The 18,742-nt window shown below is 39.2% G+C and overlaps 1 protein-coding gene across 1 annotated transcript in view; it reads right to left on the reverse strand.

The window, feature by feature from the left end:
- Positions 1-9,733, reverse strand: part of LOC139442563 (cap-specific mRNA (nucleoside-2'-O-)-methyltransferase 1-like) — a 30,923-nt gene extending 21,190 nt beyond the window's left edge. Inside the window, exons 1-7 of the mRNA XM_071223392.1 lie at positions 9,593-9,733; positions 7,812-7,993; positions 6,907-7,065; positions 5,544-5,636; positions 4,264-4,335; positions 3,714-3,808; positions 1,330-1,402 (exon numbers count right to left, since the gene is read on the reverse strand). Coding sequence (XP_071079493.1) covers positions 1,330-1,402; positions 3,714-3,808; positions 4,264-4,335; positions 5,544-5,636; positions 6,907-7,065; positions 7,812-7,993; positions 9,593-9,608 — 690 coding nt within the window. The 5' untranslated portion in view covers positions 9,609-9,733. The remainder of the gene's footprint in view (positions 1-1,329; positions 1,403-3,713; positions 3,809-4,263; positions 4,336-5,543; positions 5,637-6,906; positions 7,066-7,811; positions 7,994-9,592) is intronic.
- Between the last annotated feature and the right edge of the window lie 9,009 nt (positions 9,734-18,742).

Genomic DNA, 18,742 nt, shown 5'->3' on the forward strand with positions numbered 1-18,742 from the left:
CCAACTCAGCATGGTCAGGTGAAATTTCAAATCGGCCAATCTAGAGGCTTCTAGATTCTTGGTACAAGCAAGTGAAGCACTCGTGGCAGCATATCTCATTTTTGTATTAAAAAATAAAAGTTAATGGGCAGTTCCGAATGGAAAAAACAAAAACTTGGCTCCATGGCCTCATCACCCAAAGTGTACACTACTGTTGAGTGGGTTTTCTTTTGTTCAGATAGAAACTGCAACCTTAACAGTTCTTGGTGACAAAATTAACAAGAGTCATTAGAAGATGACAAACCATCTTTGACGCAATAAGCACCCACAGTGATATTTGCTAATATATTGGCTAGTGAACAATACCAATAAGCACCCCTTCCTATTGTTCAATGTACACAAGATTTATTTATTCGTGTAAAATACGTGTGTTATATGCATCCTTAATTATAGAAATTAAATTCTGGAAAAATATATATGTCGTATATAAACATTTCAGGCTGTCAGCATAAACAATGAAACTTACGAAAATTTTCACCAAAATAATATCCTAATAAGAGCCCCCTATTTCTAATTTTGAGAGAGCCCTTGGCGCTTATTATGTCGAATACGGTATCCCCCTGGTCACCAATTTTCAGCATTTTCCGATGTTTATCCTAAGATAGTACTTCCTGACAACTGTCAATATGAAAAAGAAATCACACAACCTGATCAAAGAATCTTTATCTTATTTGCAACACAAAGATATCTTAAGGCTTTCAAGTTCTGCTATCAATAAAACAGCAAGACCATTTCAGACAAAGAACAATTTGTCCCCATGGAAAAGGGGGAAAATATTCAAAAAAATGTCAAAATAAGGGCAACACACTAGGACATGATCGATAAACCTACCATGTTTTGATAAAGAAAATTTCATGATTTTTGTAGCTCTGCTCTGAAACCAACATCCACCCCATCTTGAGACCAAGTACAAATTGTTTCCATGGAAATCAAAAAAAGAAAATGCCAGATTAAAATAGCAAAAGGCATCACTTCAGGTCTGTTTATTATATCTGCCAAGTTTTGTTGAAAAACACTGAACGGTTTTTATATTGTGTTCCGGAAATTAAATGATTGCGGACGGATGAACAGACAGATGAGGCGTCGACAATATCCCCCTGCATTTTATTTTTCCACTAGTCCTTATAATGACCCTGAAAAACAGCAAACACCTACTAGTCCTTGTGATGCTTAACTAAAAGGCAATCTGACAAGAACTACAGGACTAGTGCTAATTTCTACTGCTGACTGAAGATTACTGAGTTGCGATGTGAGTGTTTTCTTTGGAGCCTTAGAAGCGAGACTACTTACACCCTCAGGAGATTTAGGTGTTGTGAACATGAAGTCCAGTAGAGCATCCATGTTAGCCATCTTCATTGCAGCTCTGCAAAGGGAAATCACATGTCAACTACAGTTGTTAATGTCCCTTTCGGGCGGTCGGGTAGCCTAGTGGTTAAAGCGTTCGCTCGTCACGCCGAAGACCCGGGTTCGATTCCCGACATGGGTACAATGTGTGAAGCCCATTTCTGGTGTCCCCCGCCGTGATATTGCTGGAATATTGCTAAAAGCGGGGTAAAACCATACTCAGTCAGTCAGTCAGTCAGTAATGTCCCTTTCCTCAATCAAACATTTAAAGACTTAAAATAATTGAGTGACACTCACTCTCTTCAGACATATCTCAGTCTATGTGTAACTGGTTTGAAGCATGACATGCAATTCGAGAGAGTCAGTTGGGATTCAGGCGATTCGAACTCACTATCATAGGACCATGGCACATCTAAGGGACATAACTCTGTATAGCGCACTGCGGTGCCTTAACCACAAATGAACCCCCATTGAAATACATAGGAGCGAGAATAACAGTGAGATATTAAGAATAAACAGTGAGATAGTCATGACTTGCTTTTTCACGACTTGCTTTTCAAATACTTACAAGAGGTTGCCACTAACGTGCCTATATCCCCTGCCCCTGTTGCAGAATTTATGACATAATTAAATCTAAACAAACCCTAACCTTTTTTAACCGAGGTGGAACTTGTCACGGAAATTGTAAAAAAAAGAAGAGTTTGGAACCGAAGTCCAACTTGTTGCCATGGAAACGTAAAAAATAAATATTTCTAAAATCTCTAAATAACAAAAGTTCAGCATGTACTTGACAGACCTGCAAAGTTTCATGAAAAAATATTGAATGGTTTCTGAGTTATGCTCCGGGAAACGAAACATGACAAGATGGATGGAAGGAGCCCGTTTCTATATCCCCCACCAACTATGTACACATATGTCATAAATTCTACACAATAATATGTTTACCTCAAGCTGTGGTGATGAGTTTGGCTGTGATACATTTTGATTTGTTTGTTTGTTGTTTAACGCCGTACTCAGCAATATTCAAACTATATGGCGGCAGTCGAGTCTGGACCAGACAATCCAGTGATTCATAACTTAAGCATCGATCCACGCAATTGAGATACAATGACATGCGTTAACCAAAACAGCGAACTTGACCACCCAAACCCGTTAGTCGCCTCTTGAGACAAGCATTGGTAACTCTTACGACAAGCATTGGTTGGTGAAGACCTGTCTACCCCGGATCTTCACAAGCCGATACATTTTGACCAAATGATCCTCATTCATATCAGTCTGTACATATCGAGTAGATAATCGAGTCTGGACCAGACAATCCAGTGATTCATAACATGAGCATCGATCCACGCAATTGAGATACAATGACATGCGTTTTACTTGTAAAATTAGGCTAGGACCGGTAATTAATGTGACTGTCAGTCCCTGTGGACCGGCAAATAAAGTACCTTATACATCTTTGTTGTTGAACAAAACATCAGTGATATTCACATAAGTACATAGTCAGCTTGTTTGTTAGAATCAGGGATTCCCCTTGTCTATTTCTAGGTTAAATATCCATTTGTAGCGACTTTGTCTTGAAATATTGAAAAGAAGAAGAAGAATAAATTGTGACTGAAGTTTGTGTGAATGTCGTATAGATCTTATTAAGTTACTTCAGAGATGACATCTTTGCACTGAACATGATGTTAAAAAAAAAAAAAAAAAAAAAATTTTCATACGGTTTTTTATTTGTTGAAAGTTGAGACTGACAAAGAATAAGGGGGACTGGTAATTTTTAGAGTTGCTAGTCCTAAGTTTCAAAAGCCAGCGGGAACACTGCATATATACACACCATATTGAGTTCATGTAGAGTCTCATCTGTAAATCAACACCACAAGGGATCTAGCCCTAGACATGCTAGACTATTGCAAACTTGCCTACCGGGTAATAATCAAATATTAATCATGTTACCGTATTGGACGTAATAAGCGCCCAGGGCACTCTCAAAATTAGAAATAGGGGGCTCTTATTAGAAGATTATTTTGGTGGAAAAAACAGAGTTGAAAGATAAATTTCATGGTTTATGCTGACAGCCTGAAATGTTAATATACAACAGATATATTTTTTCAGAATTTAATTGCCATAATTAAGGGTGCATATAACACACGAGTGCGTATTATAAGTGAATATATAAGTCTTGTGTACATTGATCAATCTGAGGAGGTGCTAATTAGAATTGTTCACTAGCCAATATAGGAGCAATTATCGCCTTGGGCGCTTATTAGAGTGGGGCGCTTATTACGTCGAATACGGTAACATGATTTCAATATTTTCAAAGGAGACTTTCTCACCGGTTGAGGAAAAAAGCACCTCTGATAGTTTCGTAAGGATTGGATCTCGTTCTTGCTCGTCTCATCTCTTCTGGTTCCAGTTGATCAAACACGGACTAAACAAGTTAGACATGGTGAACATTCTGTTTGTCATTTTTCTCAGTTGTGAAAAGGGGATGAGTATTTGCTGCAAGAGCTGAGAATGGGATAGGAGTATTAAACATGTGGTCTGGGTTGGTTGGTTGGATGTTTTACGCCGCACTCAGCAATATTCCAGCTATATGACGGCAATCTGTAAATAATTGAGTCTGGACAATCCAGTGATTGATATCATGAGCATCGATCCACGCAATTGGGATATGATGACAGGCTTCAACCAAGTCAGCTAGCCTGACCATCTGATCTCGTTAGTCACCTCTTACGACAAGCATAGTCACCTTTTACGGCAAGCATGGATTGCTGAAGACCTATTCTATCCCGAATCTTCACGGGACCATGTGGTCTTGGACCTTTTAGAGAGGCAATACAAAAAATCTGAAACAATTTCAGTTTTCTTCTAACAAATACATACCTTGCTTCCTAGAATCAGTCGTAGAATATTTGGTGAACAGAATGTGTCTTCATCGTCGATTTCTCTCTTTTTCTGAAATCAGTTGGCAGAAAATGTTCATTCACAATCAACCCCATCATGCAAACATATAATAATGTGGTTCTGATTACCCAAACAACCCTAAGCTAAGGTGTTAACAACAGTGTCCAACCCACACCGCGCGATTGCACGATTCATGCTAAAAAACATCAAATCGCCCCTAATATAAAACTCAAAGCGCGATCTGTCGCGCACAGTAATTTCTTGTACAGTCACTTACTTTATCAGCCATTAATCCCTACCTTTAGATTCAATACTCACTAAATCTTTAATCAATTAACGAAGAAAGACAGTTCACAGCAAACATTGTAAACAACTGTCGAAGACCAATCAATAATAACCGGAAGTTCGAACACGAGTGACGTCCCTTGGGTTGCTGAATAAATTATCGACAGGATTTGCATAGGAAACGAAATTTAATTTACTTCTTGGAAAGCATGTCAAAACTTTGATCAAAATTATGTTGTATTTTGTTGTTTAGTAATCAAAAACCTTTGACAAGATGTTAAAAGACAATAAATATTCTATCTTGAATAGTTCTGAAAATATTTTTGAGCATTTTAGTTAGTATTAGTTTCTTTTTCTGAAATCACACAATAGTGAAGATGTCGCGCAAAAAAAAAATTACAGAGTTTTTTAATCAAAATAGATGTTCTAAAACAGACAATGATGAAACTACAGTCACTGTAATTACTTCTCAAACTGAAGGGGAAATCGATCTGTTACACTTTTTTATGATGAATTGATGTTCCAATACATAATACAAAATAAGACATTTTTGAAGAAAGCAGTTATCCCCCCTACTTTCTACATGATGGGGGGAACAAGTCCCCCCCCCTTGATTTTCAATTCTTGGTTGGACACTGTAACAATACCTTTGTCTTAAGTGGGACTTACTGGCCGCAATACAACATAGAGCACGCATGAAAAAATGATATAAACCAAACACGGCTACAGTAGGTCTCCAACACATGGAATGCTCTCTACGTCACTACTTCACAAGAGTGAGTGAGTGAGTGAGTGAGTATGGTTTTACGCCGCCTTTAGCAATATTCCGGCAATATCACGGCAGCGGACACTAGAAATGGGCTTCACACATTGTACCCATGTCGGGATTCGAACCCGGGTCTTCGGCATGACGAGCCAACGCTTTAACCACTAGGCTACCCGACCGCCCCTACTTCACAAGAGGATTCTATTACCGGTCCAATACGCTTCCATTCTATCATCTCCTCCAGTGTGGGGACAGGAACGTCACTGGGCAGGCACCACTCCACTGCCTCCTCCATGATCACCTACAAACACCACACATCATGTACATGTCACATCAATAATCTGTATGGACGGGGATGATAATTTACGTGAATGCACATTAACTTCTGACAATTTACATTCTCTTGAAACCAGCGTTGAAAACATCCCCGTTTCTCTTTACTGCTACTGTCAACCATGTTCGTGCACTGTGGCGACACTAAGTGTTGTAGTTAAGGGAAATGCGGACTTTAACAGGTTAACAGGTATGATCGAATGTGTTCGGTTGCTGAAGCAGTCAGTTCCAATAGTTACTGCGTTTATGGTTTAAACATATTTTTATTTCAAAAGAAATCTGGAGCCGTAAACAAGCAAAATTTGCTTATGTAAATACCTCTCAAGTAATAACTTAACAACAGCTGGTTATAAATAAGATAGTACTAAACATATACCATATTCGATGTAATAAGCGCACAGGGCGCTCTCAAAATTAGAAAAAATGGGCTTTTATTAGAATCTTAATTTTAGGAAACAGAGTTGAAAGATCGTAAATGTCGTGGTTTATGCTGACAGCCTGAAATGTTTATATACGACAAATATATTTTTCCAATATTTGATTGCTCATGATTAAGGGTGCATATAACACACGAGTGCATATTATAGACGAATAAATAAGTCTTGTGTACATTGATCAATCGGAAGGTGCTAATTTGGATTGTTCACTGGCCAATATATTAGCAAATATCGCCGTGGGCGCTTATTACGACGAATACGGTACATACAAAATGCACAAACGAAAAACATGAAGCCAATACATTGAAGCAAGTGTTGTCTGTGAAATAAGATACTGTATTTATATTGCATTTGAAACTATTCCTTCTCACTTGGAAGCTTTATACAGGAAAATGCTTACATTAATTACAAAAATGCTTCTTTTCATTCAAATAGATAATAGGGCCTGTGTTTGAATTGTGTAAACCCAATTTGCTAGGACTGACAATCTGCCAGAGCTTAGTACCCATCTAACATGTTAAAAACATGTTCACCCAGCAGTCAAAGGGTACCCGGCAGGATGAGATAGTTGTTAACCTTCTAGCACCTAACAGGCAGCTTTGGTTGTATACTCCCCAGGGAGCTGAGAATGACTTGAGTGCACACTGATCCTGTGACCAGGGTAATAACAGCGCTTTCAGCATGCCCCTGAGTGGTGTGGAAATATGCACAATATAAAAAGCCTATAATTATTATTATTACTAATATAACTTGACAAAGTACAATATTTTCTTGAAAACAAACTCAATCCAGATGTCTTACCTCTTCCTCTTCAAAGTTCCACTCGATGTCCTTTGCCTCAAGGCCATCCAAGTGAAGACCCAGACCGCGCCGACCTCGCTGATTGGATGCCTCTACGATCTCCACACGTCCCTGACCAAACTTTCCCAGACCTGTGCCAGCTTTGTAACCCATCTTCTCCTACAGTGACCATACATAAAACACAAGTATGGTAAACTATGTTAACGAACACGATTATAATGACTGACCGATATAACAAACTTATTTTTTGGTCCCGGCCATTTGTTGCATATTTGTTGTACATATGCTCAAAACGAACTACGGTTATAAGAAACTAAAATTAGTGGTCCCTTTGAATATAATGTATTCAACTGACAACTGCAGAGACAATACATGATTTGAAAAGGTGCCCATTGATTCATTGATTCAGAGCCTATTGAATGAGTGAGTCGCATTTGCGCCATCAGCAATATCCCTGCTATGTTAAAGCGACCTGTAAATAACCGTTGGTTGGTTGGTTTGTTGTTTAATGCCGCACTCAGCAATATTCCAGCTATATGACGGCGGTCTGTAAATAATCGAGTCTGGACCAGACAATCCAGTGATTATTATCATGAGCATCGATCCACGCAATTGGGATAGATGACATGCATCAACCAAGTCAGCGAGCCTGACCACGACAAGCAAAGTCGCCTTTTACAGCAAGTATTGGTTGCTGAAGACCTATTCTACCCCAGAATCTTCACGGGTCTATATCGAGTCTGGGTCCGGCCAACTGCATGTTGATAGCATAAGCAATGAATCATGTGTAGAAAGAACACCACCATATATATAGATCTAATAAACATCACATGAGCACTTGTTGAGTCACCCTTGGGATTCATATGATTAACATAAATGATTGATGCTCTGCTAGACTGTCTTACCATCATCTTGCTAACTTTCTCCGAGCTGACGGAGCCCTTGGCGCCAGTGTTGGTCTTGATGAATTTAGAGTGAGGCTCCCCATTGTCTGGATCCCCCCCTCCACTGTCACCTCCCCCCATAAGAGATCTTTTCCCAAATCCCCCAAATGATGGACGTGCATCATCTTCAGAGGAATCTGAGTCTGTAAGGAATAAATAAATAAATTAATAAATAATAGGATAGTTTGATCAATGTTGAACAGAAATAATTGAAAACAAAGTGCTCAATGGTAAATAATGTACCCAGGGATATATCTAAAATTTTATATTTTGTGATTGTGTTTTGTTTGTTTGTTGTTTAACACTGTTTTCTTCCAGCTATATGGTGGCAGTCTTTGTATATAATCATGAATTAATATATGATAAAGAATTTTCATGACCTTAAATATTTTTGTATACTTTTGTTTATATGGTCTGTAAATAATTGTGTCTGGACCAGACAATCCAGTGATTGACATCATAAGCATCTATCCACACATTTGGGATACGATGATATGTGTCAACCAAGTCAGCGAGCCTGACCACCCAATCCTGTTAGTCACCTCTTACGACAAGCATAGTCGCCTTTTACAGCAAGCAAGGATTGCTGAAGACCTATTCTTCCCCTGATCTTTACGAGCCTGTCCGTCAGGAAACAAACATAAGAACACAGGTATGCGAGTCATTTTGTCTTAATGTAGCAGTAATACTATTGATTCTTTAATATGCTTTATGTATAAGAATTACTGATATAATCTAACAACACTGATGAAACAAAATGGTGGATTTAGTTTACAACTGTATTTTTACAGAGTCTGATCGGTTGCTAGTGGTAACAACATTATTGTCAACCAGCATGAAACTTTTTTTCTGAATTTTTAAAGAAAAAATCTCTTCAGAAATAGGCCTTCTAAAGATTCAATACACTGTCACTTGATCATATTGATCTTGTTGAAGCTACAAACACAATCTCGTTATGCATGGTTTGGGCTAGTTTCAACTTGTATTGATCATTAGGTATGTCACGATTCAGGGATTGTACCGATACTTCGGTTGATATTTGCTCACGATACGATACGAGATACATGTAAATTTATATCGATAAGAAATTTTTATTGAAATCTGTATCCATTTGTTCGCATATTGATTGATTATTCTTTTCAAATCGAAATGTCATCATATTTTCTGAATTTGACACATGCAAAAACTTGGTAGTGTCTGACACTTGTTTGAATAAACATAATCAACCTTTTCTAAGTTTTATTATTTTACAAAATAACCTACTGATAGTGATTAGAACACATAATTGTGAATGTGATAATGCACTTATATGTAATCAAAACGTTTGCTTCTAAATTTACACATAAAATGTCAGTATTGTTGTATCAAGATACATATCGTATCTTGACCTCAAAATCGAGATACGTATCGTATCGTGAGGTACCTGTATCGTGACACCTATATTCATCGTGTTGAGGCAACAAACACAATCTCATTATGCACGGTTTGGGCAAGTTGTATTGATGACGAGAAGCAGTCATAAAATGACAAAAAGAAACATATTACGATGGTAAAATTGCAGACTACCGGAAGCGTAACGTTGGGGGCTTGACTAAGGATACCTACTGAATCTTGTCTTTTTGCAGCTCATCGCTTTGGAAATACGTACACACATTACGTAGATTATGCTACTTTCGATTTCAATTTTATCCCAATTCATCGATAACTTAATATTTAAGTTGGGCCAGGGGTAACATACACACCTGACAACTGACTCATGCTTTGTTTGCACTGAAACAAAAGTGAAATGTGAATAGCTTTCTTCAAAACACTTCTGATTCACCAAGACGATAGTAAACATACAGCGGGGTTTTCGTGAAAACTTAGCGCCTGTTTGTTTTACCGGAAGCGGATACTCTTTTCTATCTCTAAGAAGAGAGATTTAAGAGTTACCCCCCTTTATCATAGACTTACTTTGAGGCTCTTCATTGCACGTTAGATTATATGAAAGCGTCGATATATTATTTAGATAGACAATGCGACTGTTCGGTGTTGCAAGAAGCGCCGAATGATAAATGTCAGTTATTAAAACTATTATGCGGAAATATATATGCAATATCATTCAAGGACAAAAGACAATTGAATGTGTGGTAGATACATTTTTTTTCATAACTTCAATCATGTAATGCTTTATGGGAATAAATAGAAAATGAAAAGCAATGAACTGGGTACGTTTTCATGGACGTTTTACTAAAGGAATCGGGGCATATCTTACAAGTTTGAAATCGCACAGTCGAGAGTACTTGTACACACAAACCTGTAGTCTAAATAGTTCCATTTCTGCACAGGATCTCTGCTCAGTGAGGGGGCGCGGGTGGCCCAGTCGTCTAAGGCGCCGCGATTCGCTATGCAGAGTTGCGTCCCTTGGGCACGCCAGAAACCTATGATTGTGGGTTCGAATCCCGGTTCGCCCCGATTATGTTTCTAGGTTTGTCAGCACCATACCCGTGCTCGTGGGTTTCACAGAAGTGGTAAACGTTTTTTCAGACCTGCATCACTTCGGGCTTTCCTCCCAAATTAAGCTGACACGCCGTGATGTAAGTCGAATACTGTTAAAAGCGGCGTTAAACCAAACTCACTCACTCACTCTGCTTAGTGAGGAGTTACACGAACAAGGAACAGCCTATTTATATAGTCGGGCGGTCGGATAGCCTAGTGTTTAAAGCGTTCGCCCAGAGACCCGGGTTCGATTCCCGACATGGGTACAATGTGTGAAGCCTATTTCTGGTGTCCCCGCCGTGATATTGCTGGAATATTGCTAAAAGCGGCGTAAAACTATACTCACTCACTATTTGTAGAGTCAATATTTTCGAAAGCTATGCAACTAAGTTAGTATTTCTAATTAATGGGGTGCTATGTCTTGTTCCAAACAGTGTGTGCATGTAATAAATATAGAATAACAAACGAGCTCCCGTGTAATACCAATTTTATGAATCGAGTGAATAGTCGTGGTATCTGACGAGCGAAAGCTAAGGGATGTCGAGAGCTTTCAATATTAGTTCGTGAAACGTGTTCCGAGAGTACATAAGCACGCGTTTTGGTATTACACAATGTGTAATACAGCTGTATGTTTATTAAACGGGTGATCTCTTTACGGGCAAGTAATAAAATATTGAACGTCAGATAAGTTCCTGAGATATCAGGTCTGTTCGACAGACAGGAAAACACAACGGGGGAAATGAGACTTCATGTATTCGTTTTCTACAAGATGTTATATACTTCAGCGTAAAAGTGATAATTTCTATTTCAACAATGTAACGGGAAGTTTGAAATCATTGCTAATGTTTCAATTGTTTTTTTATTTACTCGCTTATTTTTTAACCATTTGGGAAATAAACACGTGTTTCACTTCACTATGGATGCATAAATGTATCACCCTGTGTTACGGTACATATATTTGATTTTACAAATGTACGATCGATGCCTTTGGAAATTATCCTATATTTTCTGATGCCGATGTGTGTTTTATTATATACTTCAGTGTGAAAGACTGATTTATCCTAAGTTGAAGAAAAGTGATATTTTCATTGCAGTGAACATAACACTTGATATTTCGCTGCAGTAAACGTAACACTTTGACGGAACTATTGTCATACAAGAGTCACCTCCCCTGAAATTGTCTCCCTTTATCGTAAGTGTCTAACCCTATCCCATTTGTGACCAACTCGTGTTATTCCGGGACAAGCCGAATAGCGACTCGTGCCTCTCTCATGACCATTTTTGCGACCGGCATACCTAAAACAATTGTCAACTCGTTGCGTAATGGTTCACATATATTTCCCCATATATTATATGTATTTTTGATCAATTTAAAGCGTTAAAGCGTTCAAGCGTTCGCTCGTCACGCCGGAGACCCGGGTTCGATTCCCGACATGGGTACAATGTGTGGAGCCCATTTCTGGTGTCCCCCGCCGTGATGTTGCTGGAATATTGCTAAAAGCGGTGTAAAACCATACTCACTCACTCACTCACTCACTCACTCACTCACCATGTGTCTCATGAAACATCGGGGCGGTCGGGTAGCCTAGCGGTTAAAGCGTTCGCTCGTCACGCCGAAGACCCGGGTTCGATTACCGATATGGGTACAATGCGCGAAGACCATTTCTGGTGTCCCCCGTCGTGATATTGCTGGAATATTGCTAAAAGCGGCGTAAAACCATACTCACTCACTCCTGAAATAATATGTTTTTCTCATCTCGTGGTGGGTGAAAAGGAGATATTTTCACTCGTAAAGATATTCCCCCCACCCCCCACTCGATGATAGAAACATGCTACGAAATATCCTATATATCTTGTATATCCCCTGCCTATGTGTGATATCCTGTAACTGTGATCACCTTTATTTAAAAAAGAAGTGCATGCGTGTGTGTATATTTATAGTTTAGCTTGTAAATAATGAAGTGTGTCTATGCTTTACAAGTGACGCATTGTACTTGCCTATCTTAAAATAATATAACGGTGTGCATGTTTACAAAGGATTGTCAGTCTCTGAATGTACATCAGAAAATAGACTCAGTGTTGCAGCTTAATCATGACTTTCTTTGTAAGTATGATTTCTCTCCAAATTGGCCTACATTGAAATTGTTTTCACGAAATCCTGCACCGGAAGTCAATTAATCGGATGCTGTGTCGCCATAGCAACTGCACACAAGATCAGCGACACATTGTCCCAGGTGGTTAGTGCAGTCTAACTAGTCATTCGAGATTCCCATTACACTTACATAATGTCTGTTCTGAAAGGCAGTGTGGGCATAAAATCGATCGATTTTGTCAATTGAGTATAATTAGGATGGAGGGTGGCTGTAATCAAATATCAAATTAAAAAACAAAAACTTTATTTAAAAAAATGCTCGGCTGCAGAATTCGTCGTCTTATATGAGCTATAGGACTATGGAACTGTTTGGTTTCACAGTTGAAAACAGAATTTCAAAATAAAACAGTGTTTCTTTGAGAGCCATTTAGAAGTTGGAGTACTAAATAAGGGTAAGATATATGGATGATTGTAATAAATTAAAGTGTTTTTTTTATATTTGTTTGTTGTTTAACGCCGCACTCAGCAAAATTCGAAAATATATGACGGCGGTCTGTAAATAATCGAGTCTGGACCAGACACCCCAGTGATTGACAACATGAGCATCGATCCACGCAATTGGGATCGATGACATGCATCAATCAAGTCAGCGAACCTGGCCATCCGATTCCGTTGGTCGCCTCTTACGACAAGCATAGTCGCCTTTTACGTCAAGCATGGGTTGCTGAAGACCTATTCTACCTCTAACCCGGATCTTCACGGGCATCTAATAAAGTTGGTCATCCAAATATTTTATACTTACTTAAAACTGTGTTCTGTACAACTTGTACTAGTTCTGACTAACGCTGATTTTATCGTCCTAGCCCACTGAGAAGCAATGCCCCAGCGTAACATGAATACCCCACTCAGGCACAGCATACTGACCCCGAGCCGACCAGTCCTTGTTTTATCCCCTTAATGCCGAGCGCCGACAGGGCAACAACAAGTACCATTTTTTAACGTCTTTTGGTATGACGCGAAACAAAGCCAAAACTAAGATCTGATTTTAATCATTAGTTCTATGCGAACAGCATACGGATCTGAGATGCAGGACCACTTACACAAAGCGACCTTAGCGCTGAAAGTGTCGTGAAAATATTGAATGTTATACTATGGGAGGTTTGATTGTGCAACTAGAAGCAGGGCACCGTTTCAAGATCTTATTGTTAGGACTCCCGCAAGCCTACGTTAAAGTGTTGGTTTACAACTAAGGCTACTTTGAGAACCTTCACCGGATAAAGTGCATTCGCTTGAAATAGCCACGTTCAGAACATACAAGAATATTGTCAAGATCTTATATTATTCATATAGGTTCTAACTCGCATATAGATAAAGCTATACATAGATCTAGACGCTGATCATATAGGATAACATTCAAACAATGAACAGAAGATATTGTGTTACTCTTGTAAATTATGCATAACATATCTACATATCATATTTCATATATTTGTGACAGAAATAAACGTTTAAAATTTTCAGCTGGCGATAAATGAAACAATGAAACCTATTCTGACATTAATATTTTAACTAACCGAGTGCACGAGGAGTGCACGAGTGAGTGAATATGGTTTTACGCCGCTGTTAGCAATAGTCCAGCAATATCACGGCGGGGGACACCAGAAATGGGCTTTAAACATTGTATCCATGTGGGGAATCGAACCCGGGTCTTCGTCTTTTCGGCGTGAATAAAGAATGACCAGAAGAATGTTAGAGAGTGTTGTCTGTTGTATGACCGTCCGTTCGTCTTTCCAACCGTTTATATTTTCGAAACAAAAGCTAACGTGTAGCATGATTCCAGGAATGGCGACTTTACAACAGGAACACATAATTCTGATGCGAATTTAAAACAGGCGGCGACAGCAGCCATATTGAAATCGTCATACTCAGTCATCTTTCCGAGGCAAGGGAATTAACTGGCCCTAAAAGTCTTGTTGAAACTGGACTTTTACAGTCAGTTAACTCCCTTTGCCTCCAGAAGATGTATTCAGTCAATTGTGTTGTATCTTGACAGGTTTGTACACAGTTAAGTACGAAAAACGACTACCTTCTGTTTTGTAGTTTGACATTTGCTATTTTGTCTGATGATGTTAAAAATATAAGTTTGCCCATCTACCCCGCCAAAATTCATTATAACTTCCGGGCAAAAGAACGTATATATCCACGTGGTGGCTAAAAATGAAACAAACAAGAAATGATTATTCGATGGTCATGTATGTGACAAGGGTATCATAGGCAATACAGTAGACTACGGTTATAACGAACACGCTTATAACGAACTGACGGATATAACGAACTTACTTTTTAGTCCCGACTATTTGCTGTAGTTATGCTGTATGTATGCTTATAACGAACTACGGTTATAATGAACTAAAAATAGTAGTCCCTTTGAGTTCGTTATAACCGTAGTTTCCTGTATTACATGCATGATATCAATGATCACACAACAGGCAACTATGTTCAGTCCAGTAACGTTTGGTCAAATCCAATTTTCAAGCGTACAGTAAACTACGGTTATAACGAACTCAAGGGGACTACTATTTTTAATTCGTTATAACCGTAGTTCGTTATAAGCATATATACAGCATAACTACAGCAAATAGTCGGGACTAAAAAGTAAGTTCGTTATATCCGTCAGTTCGTTATAAGCGTGTTCGTTATAACCGTAGTTTACTGTAATTAAATTATACTCTTAAATTGGATACTTTCACGAGCGCGCGGCTCAGTAAATACCAACCAGATTCATTAAGCGCGGTTCATCTGTTTGTGGTACTAAATCTTTTGAAATATAAAACGTCAACGCCAGAGAATAACCAGTTTCGATTATTCACCGAAACAGTTTCCACTGGACGTGAAAACAAAATTGCGGTTTTTGTAAATGTTTCAGTAAAATGCCACGCTACCTTTCCTTCCAGTTAATATCATTGATACACTATCTGATTTGAAATGTTCGTTGATTTAATCGTAAATAGTTAGTCATAGTTAGTTCTTTTCCCTACAATCATCTATTGAACCGACACAAACGTGACAGTAACACTTCAAACAGTATTTAAGATGTCAACAGTTTATAAGAAACTATGATAAAATGGTGTAACGTTTCATACTGCAAAGCCATATCAAAACAAACACATGTAAGCCTTTTTAATTATCAATAAAAATCAAACGCCATATATTACCGCTGCAGTTTGTATGCGGTAAATGCAAATGTTTGCGTTATCTCAAAACACAGCAAAACCATTTAGACCCATTTTATGTATCGATAAAATCCAAACACGACATGTTAACGCTTTATTAAACTAATACAAATGCAAACATTTGTATTTTTTATTTACGAACGGAATTAATGAACAAACACTCGAAAACTATCATTCTAATAGCATAGTTTATTCAGGAACATGTATAACCATATATAAAATTGAACAGTAAATACCATACAGACTTGACGTTTTATATCTTTGATAAGAGCTTTAACACAATTTTTTCACAATATCTCTTATCTTAAATAAGCACGTGGGACAAATGTAAACCTATTTTCAGATCCATCCAACAACACAGCATATTAATACTGACAGTTTTGAACATTAAATTGAACTGAGAGTCAAAAGCAAACATGCAGCATGAAAATGTTTTTTTAATTCATCAAATTAACAATCGAAGAATACTGTTTCATATACGCTCACCACTCAGACACAGTATACTGACTCCGAGCCGACCAGTCCTTGTTTTAGCCCCTTAATGCCGAGCGCCAGACAGGGTAACAACAAGTACCATCTTTTAACGTCTTTTGGTATGACGCGGCAGGACCTTCCGCTCTCCGGGCGGACGCTATACCACTAGACCACGGAGGCGGTTGCGAACACCTGGTGCCATGACTATTAGGTAGTGATTCAAAAACACACAATGGGTTCTGCTCACAGTAGAGATTTCTTATGATTATGGAGGGGCGGTCGGGTAGCCTAGTGGTTAAAGCTTTCGCTCGTCACGCCGAAGACCAGGGTTCGATTCCCGACATGGGAATAATGTGTGAAGCCCATTTCTGGTGTCCCCCGCTGTGATATTGCTGGAATATTGCTAAAAGCGGCGTAAAACCACACTCACTCACTTTTTTGCTGTTTTCCAATTGCATTCATTATTACATATACAGTGTATTGTATATAGACTTGCTTCATTTAGGGCTACAACATTACAGTAAGGGTGTGGCGGTCGGGTTACTAAGCCTAGTTGTTAAAACGTTCGCTCGTCACGCCGAAACCAGGGTTCGATTCCCGACATGGGTACAATGTGTGAAGCCCATTTCTGGTGTCCCCCGTCGTGATATTGCTGGAATATTACTAAAAGCGGCGTAAAACCATACTCAGTTCTGATTATGGAAAAGGTCTTTGTCGTTATTGTTTAAAGTTTCCGTACCTTATACTGTTGTCCCAAACAACTATTGTCTTAATCCTTATCTGATCTGGTTCATAATAAGAATGTCAGATCACAGAACGTTGCCAATTCGTGTCTCGAACTCAGGCTCGAGGAAACAGAGTTTTGGTCTTTTGGAAGCAGTTTATCGAAGACATTTGTACAACACCGGTTTCCTGCCTCTGATTTATTGTATGGTTCCAGGAGTGAAACCCTCTTATTCCTCACAGTACAGAACTTACTGAAATATCCCGGATTAACACATTTCCGTGCAGTACATGCGAAAGGTCGAAGGGTATAATTCCTTTAGATTTTCACACAGACGTCCACGTAGACGTTCACGCAGACGTTTAAGCAGACGGTCACACAGACGTTCACGCTGACGTTCACGTAGGCGCTCACTCCCATAATCGTCTGGCAAGCGGATTTTTGTAACGGAATCCGGACTAAAGAGATTTTCACAGTTTTCAGATGCCATCGTTTGTCTTTTGGAAGCAGCGTTAAATTCACGTGGAATCACATTTTAATCACCTGCTTTTGGTCAATGCTGTATTGGCACCTGCTTGAAGCCCCGATTCCGTTAAATGAGATCTTCTTCCTTTCCGAGATTGAAATGGACACTGAGATAATTTGAAAGTTTTCTGCTTAGAGACTTTCGTCTCGTTTCCACATCTCGTTGTATTCGTTCTCGCGTTGGTTGGGGCATTGGCATCTTCTCGGGATCACAGAGTGCATTTCGTCTGACATACAGACGAGAACACTCTAAGGGATTAAACAGGTCCTTCTTTGACAACCCTTTCTGTAGCTGGTGACGTGTTGTGGGTGCATCATGGTTCATGGCAGTAATCGTCTCAGTGGTTTGACTTAGCGGAAGGCTGACGCTTGTTTGTCCACGAGAAACTGTCGAACTGGGAAGATCTGACACGCTCTTTGATCTTTCAACTTTGGTATTGTCTTTATCCTTATGTTTGACATTTCCGCCTGTGAGACTTGTCTCTTCTTCAGCGTCGACTAACTTCATCTCGGTTCCAAGGACCACGATGTCGTCATCGGCCATTTCAAAACTCTACGGTTAGAATGAAAGTGGAGGAACCAAGACGGGGATGATAGCACTTAAATAATCATTGACGGATCACAGGCAGTGTCACTGCAGCTCTTGCGCAACGTAAGTTTCCTTTAAATGGTTAAGCAAACACCACCATCAATTCTGTAAATTATTCGCCAAAATCCAAGGGTTAGGACATACTAATCCATAACTGTCTTTATGCATTCCCGCAGATTCTTCTTTCGTCACATTTGCTAGGACTATAATACACGCCCTCTCAACCATGGAGCCAGGGAAAGACTGAGCGAGCAAATCCAATTTCCTCGTTGCAAGTACCGTTAGCAGCTACTGTCGTTGTCGATCGGCCCGACCTACATGGGTCGATGAAGAGCTATTTACAGTCAATCTCCACACGGCTCAATAGCCTTTAGAGGTATTTGCTCGCTGGTGTGTCCCGCGATTAACCCATGCCTGGCAGTTAGTCATTAGATGACAAGAGTGCTATGTACAGTTATACAACACTTGTCAATGCTTACAAAATCATTCGTTCACACTAACAGAACTAAGGCAGAAATGATCAATGGTTCTAACTGATAGCAATGAATATTGCCCATCAGGGCTGTATGAGCATGTGCTGATTTATTTAAAACTTTATATATCTAAAAACCTAATTGTTTCAATATGTTTCTAAAGTGCGCCGACATTCTATCACCTTTGACGGTTTAATATATACCAAACATTTGGCGTATCCCCTCCGTGCAGGACCCTTAATCTCCGGCGCTATCTATAAATGTTAATTAACACCTCTTCACGTCGCCGGATATTACGTATATG

The sequence above is a fragment of the Haliotis cracherodii genome, unplaced genomic scaffold (assembly GCF_022045235.1).
Source record: "Haliotis cracherodii isolate W230 unplaced genomic scaffold, xgHalCrac1.p SCAF_5, whole genome shotgun sequence".
Lineage (NCBI taxonomy): Eukaryota > Metazoa > Mollusca > Gastropoda > Lepetellida > Haliotidae > Haliotis > Haliotis cracherodii.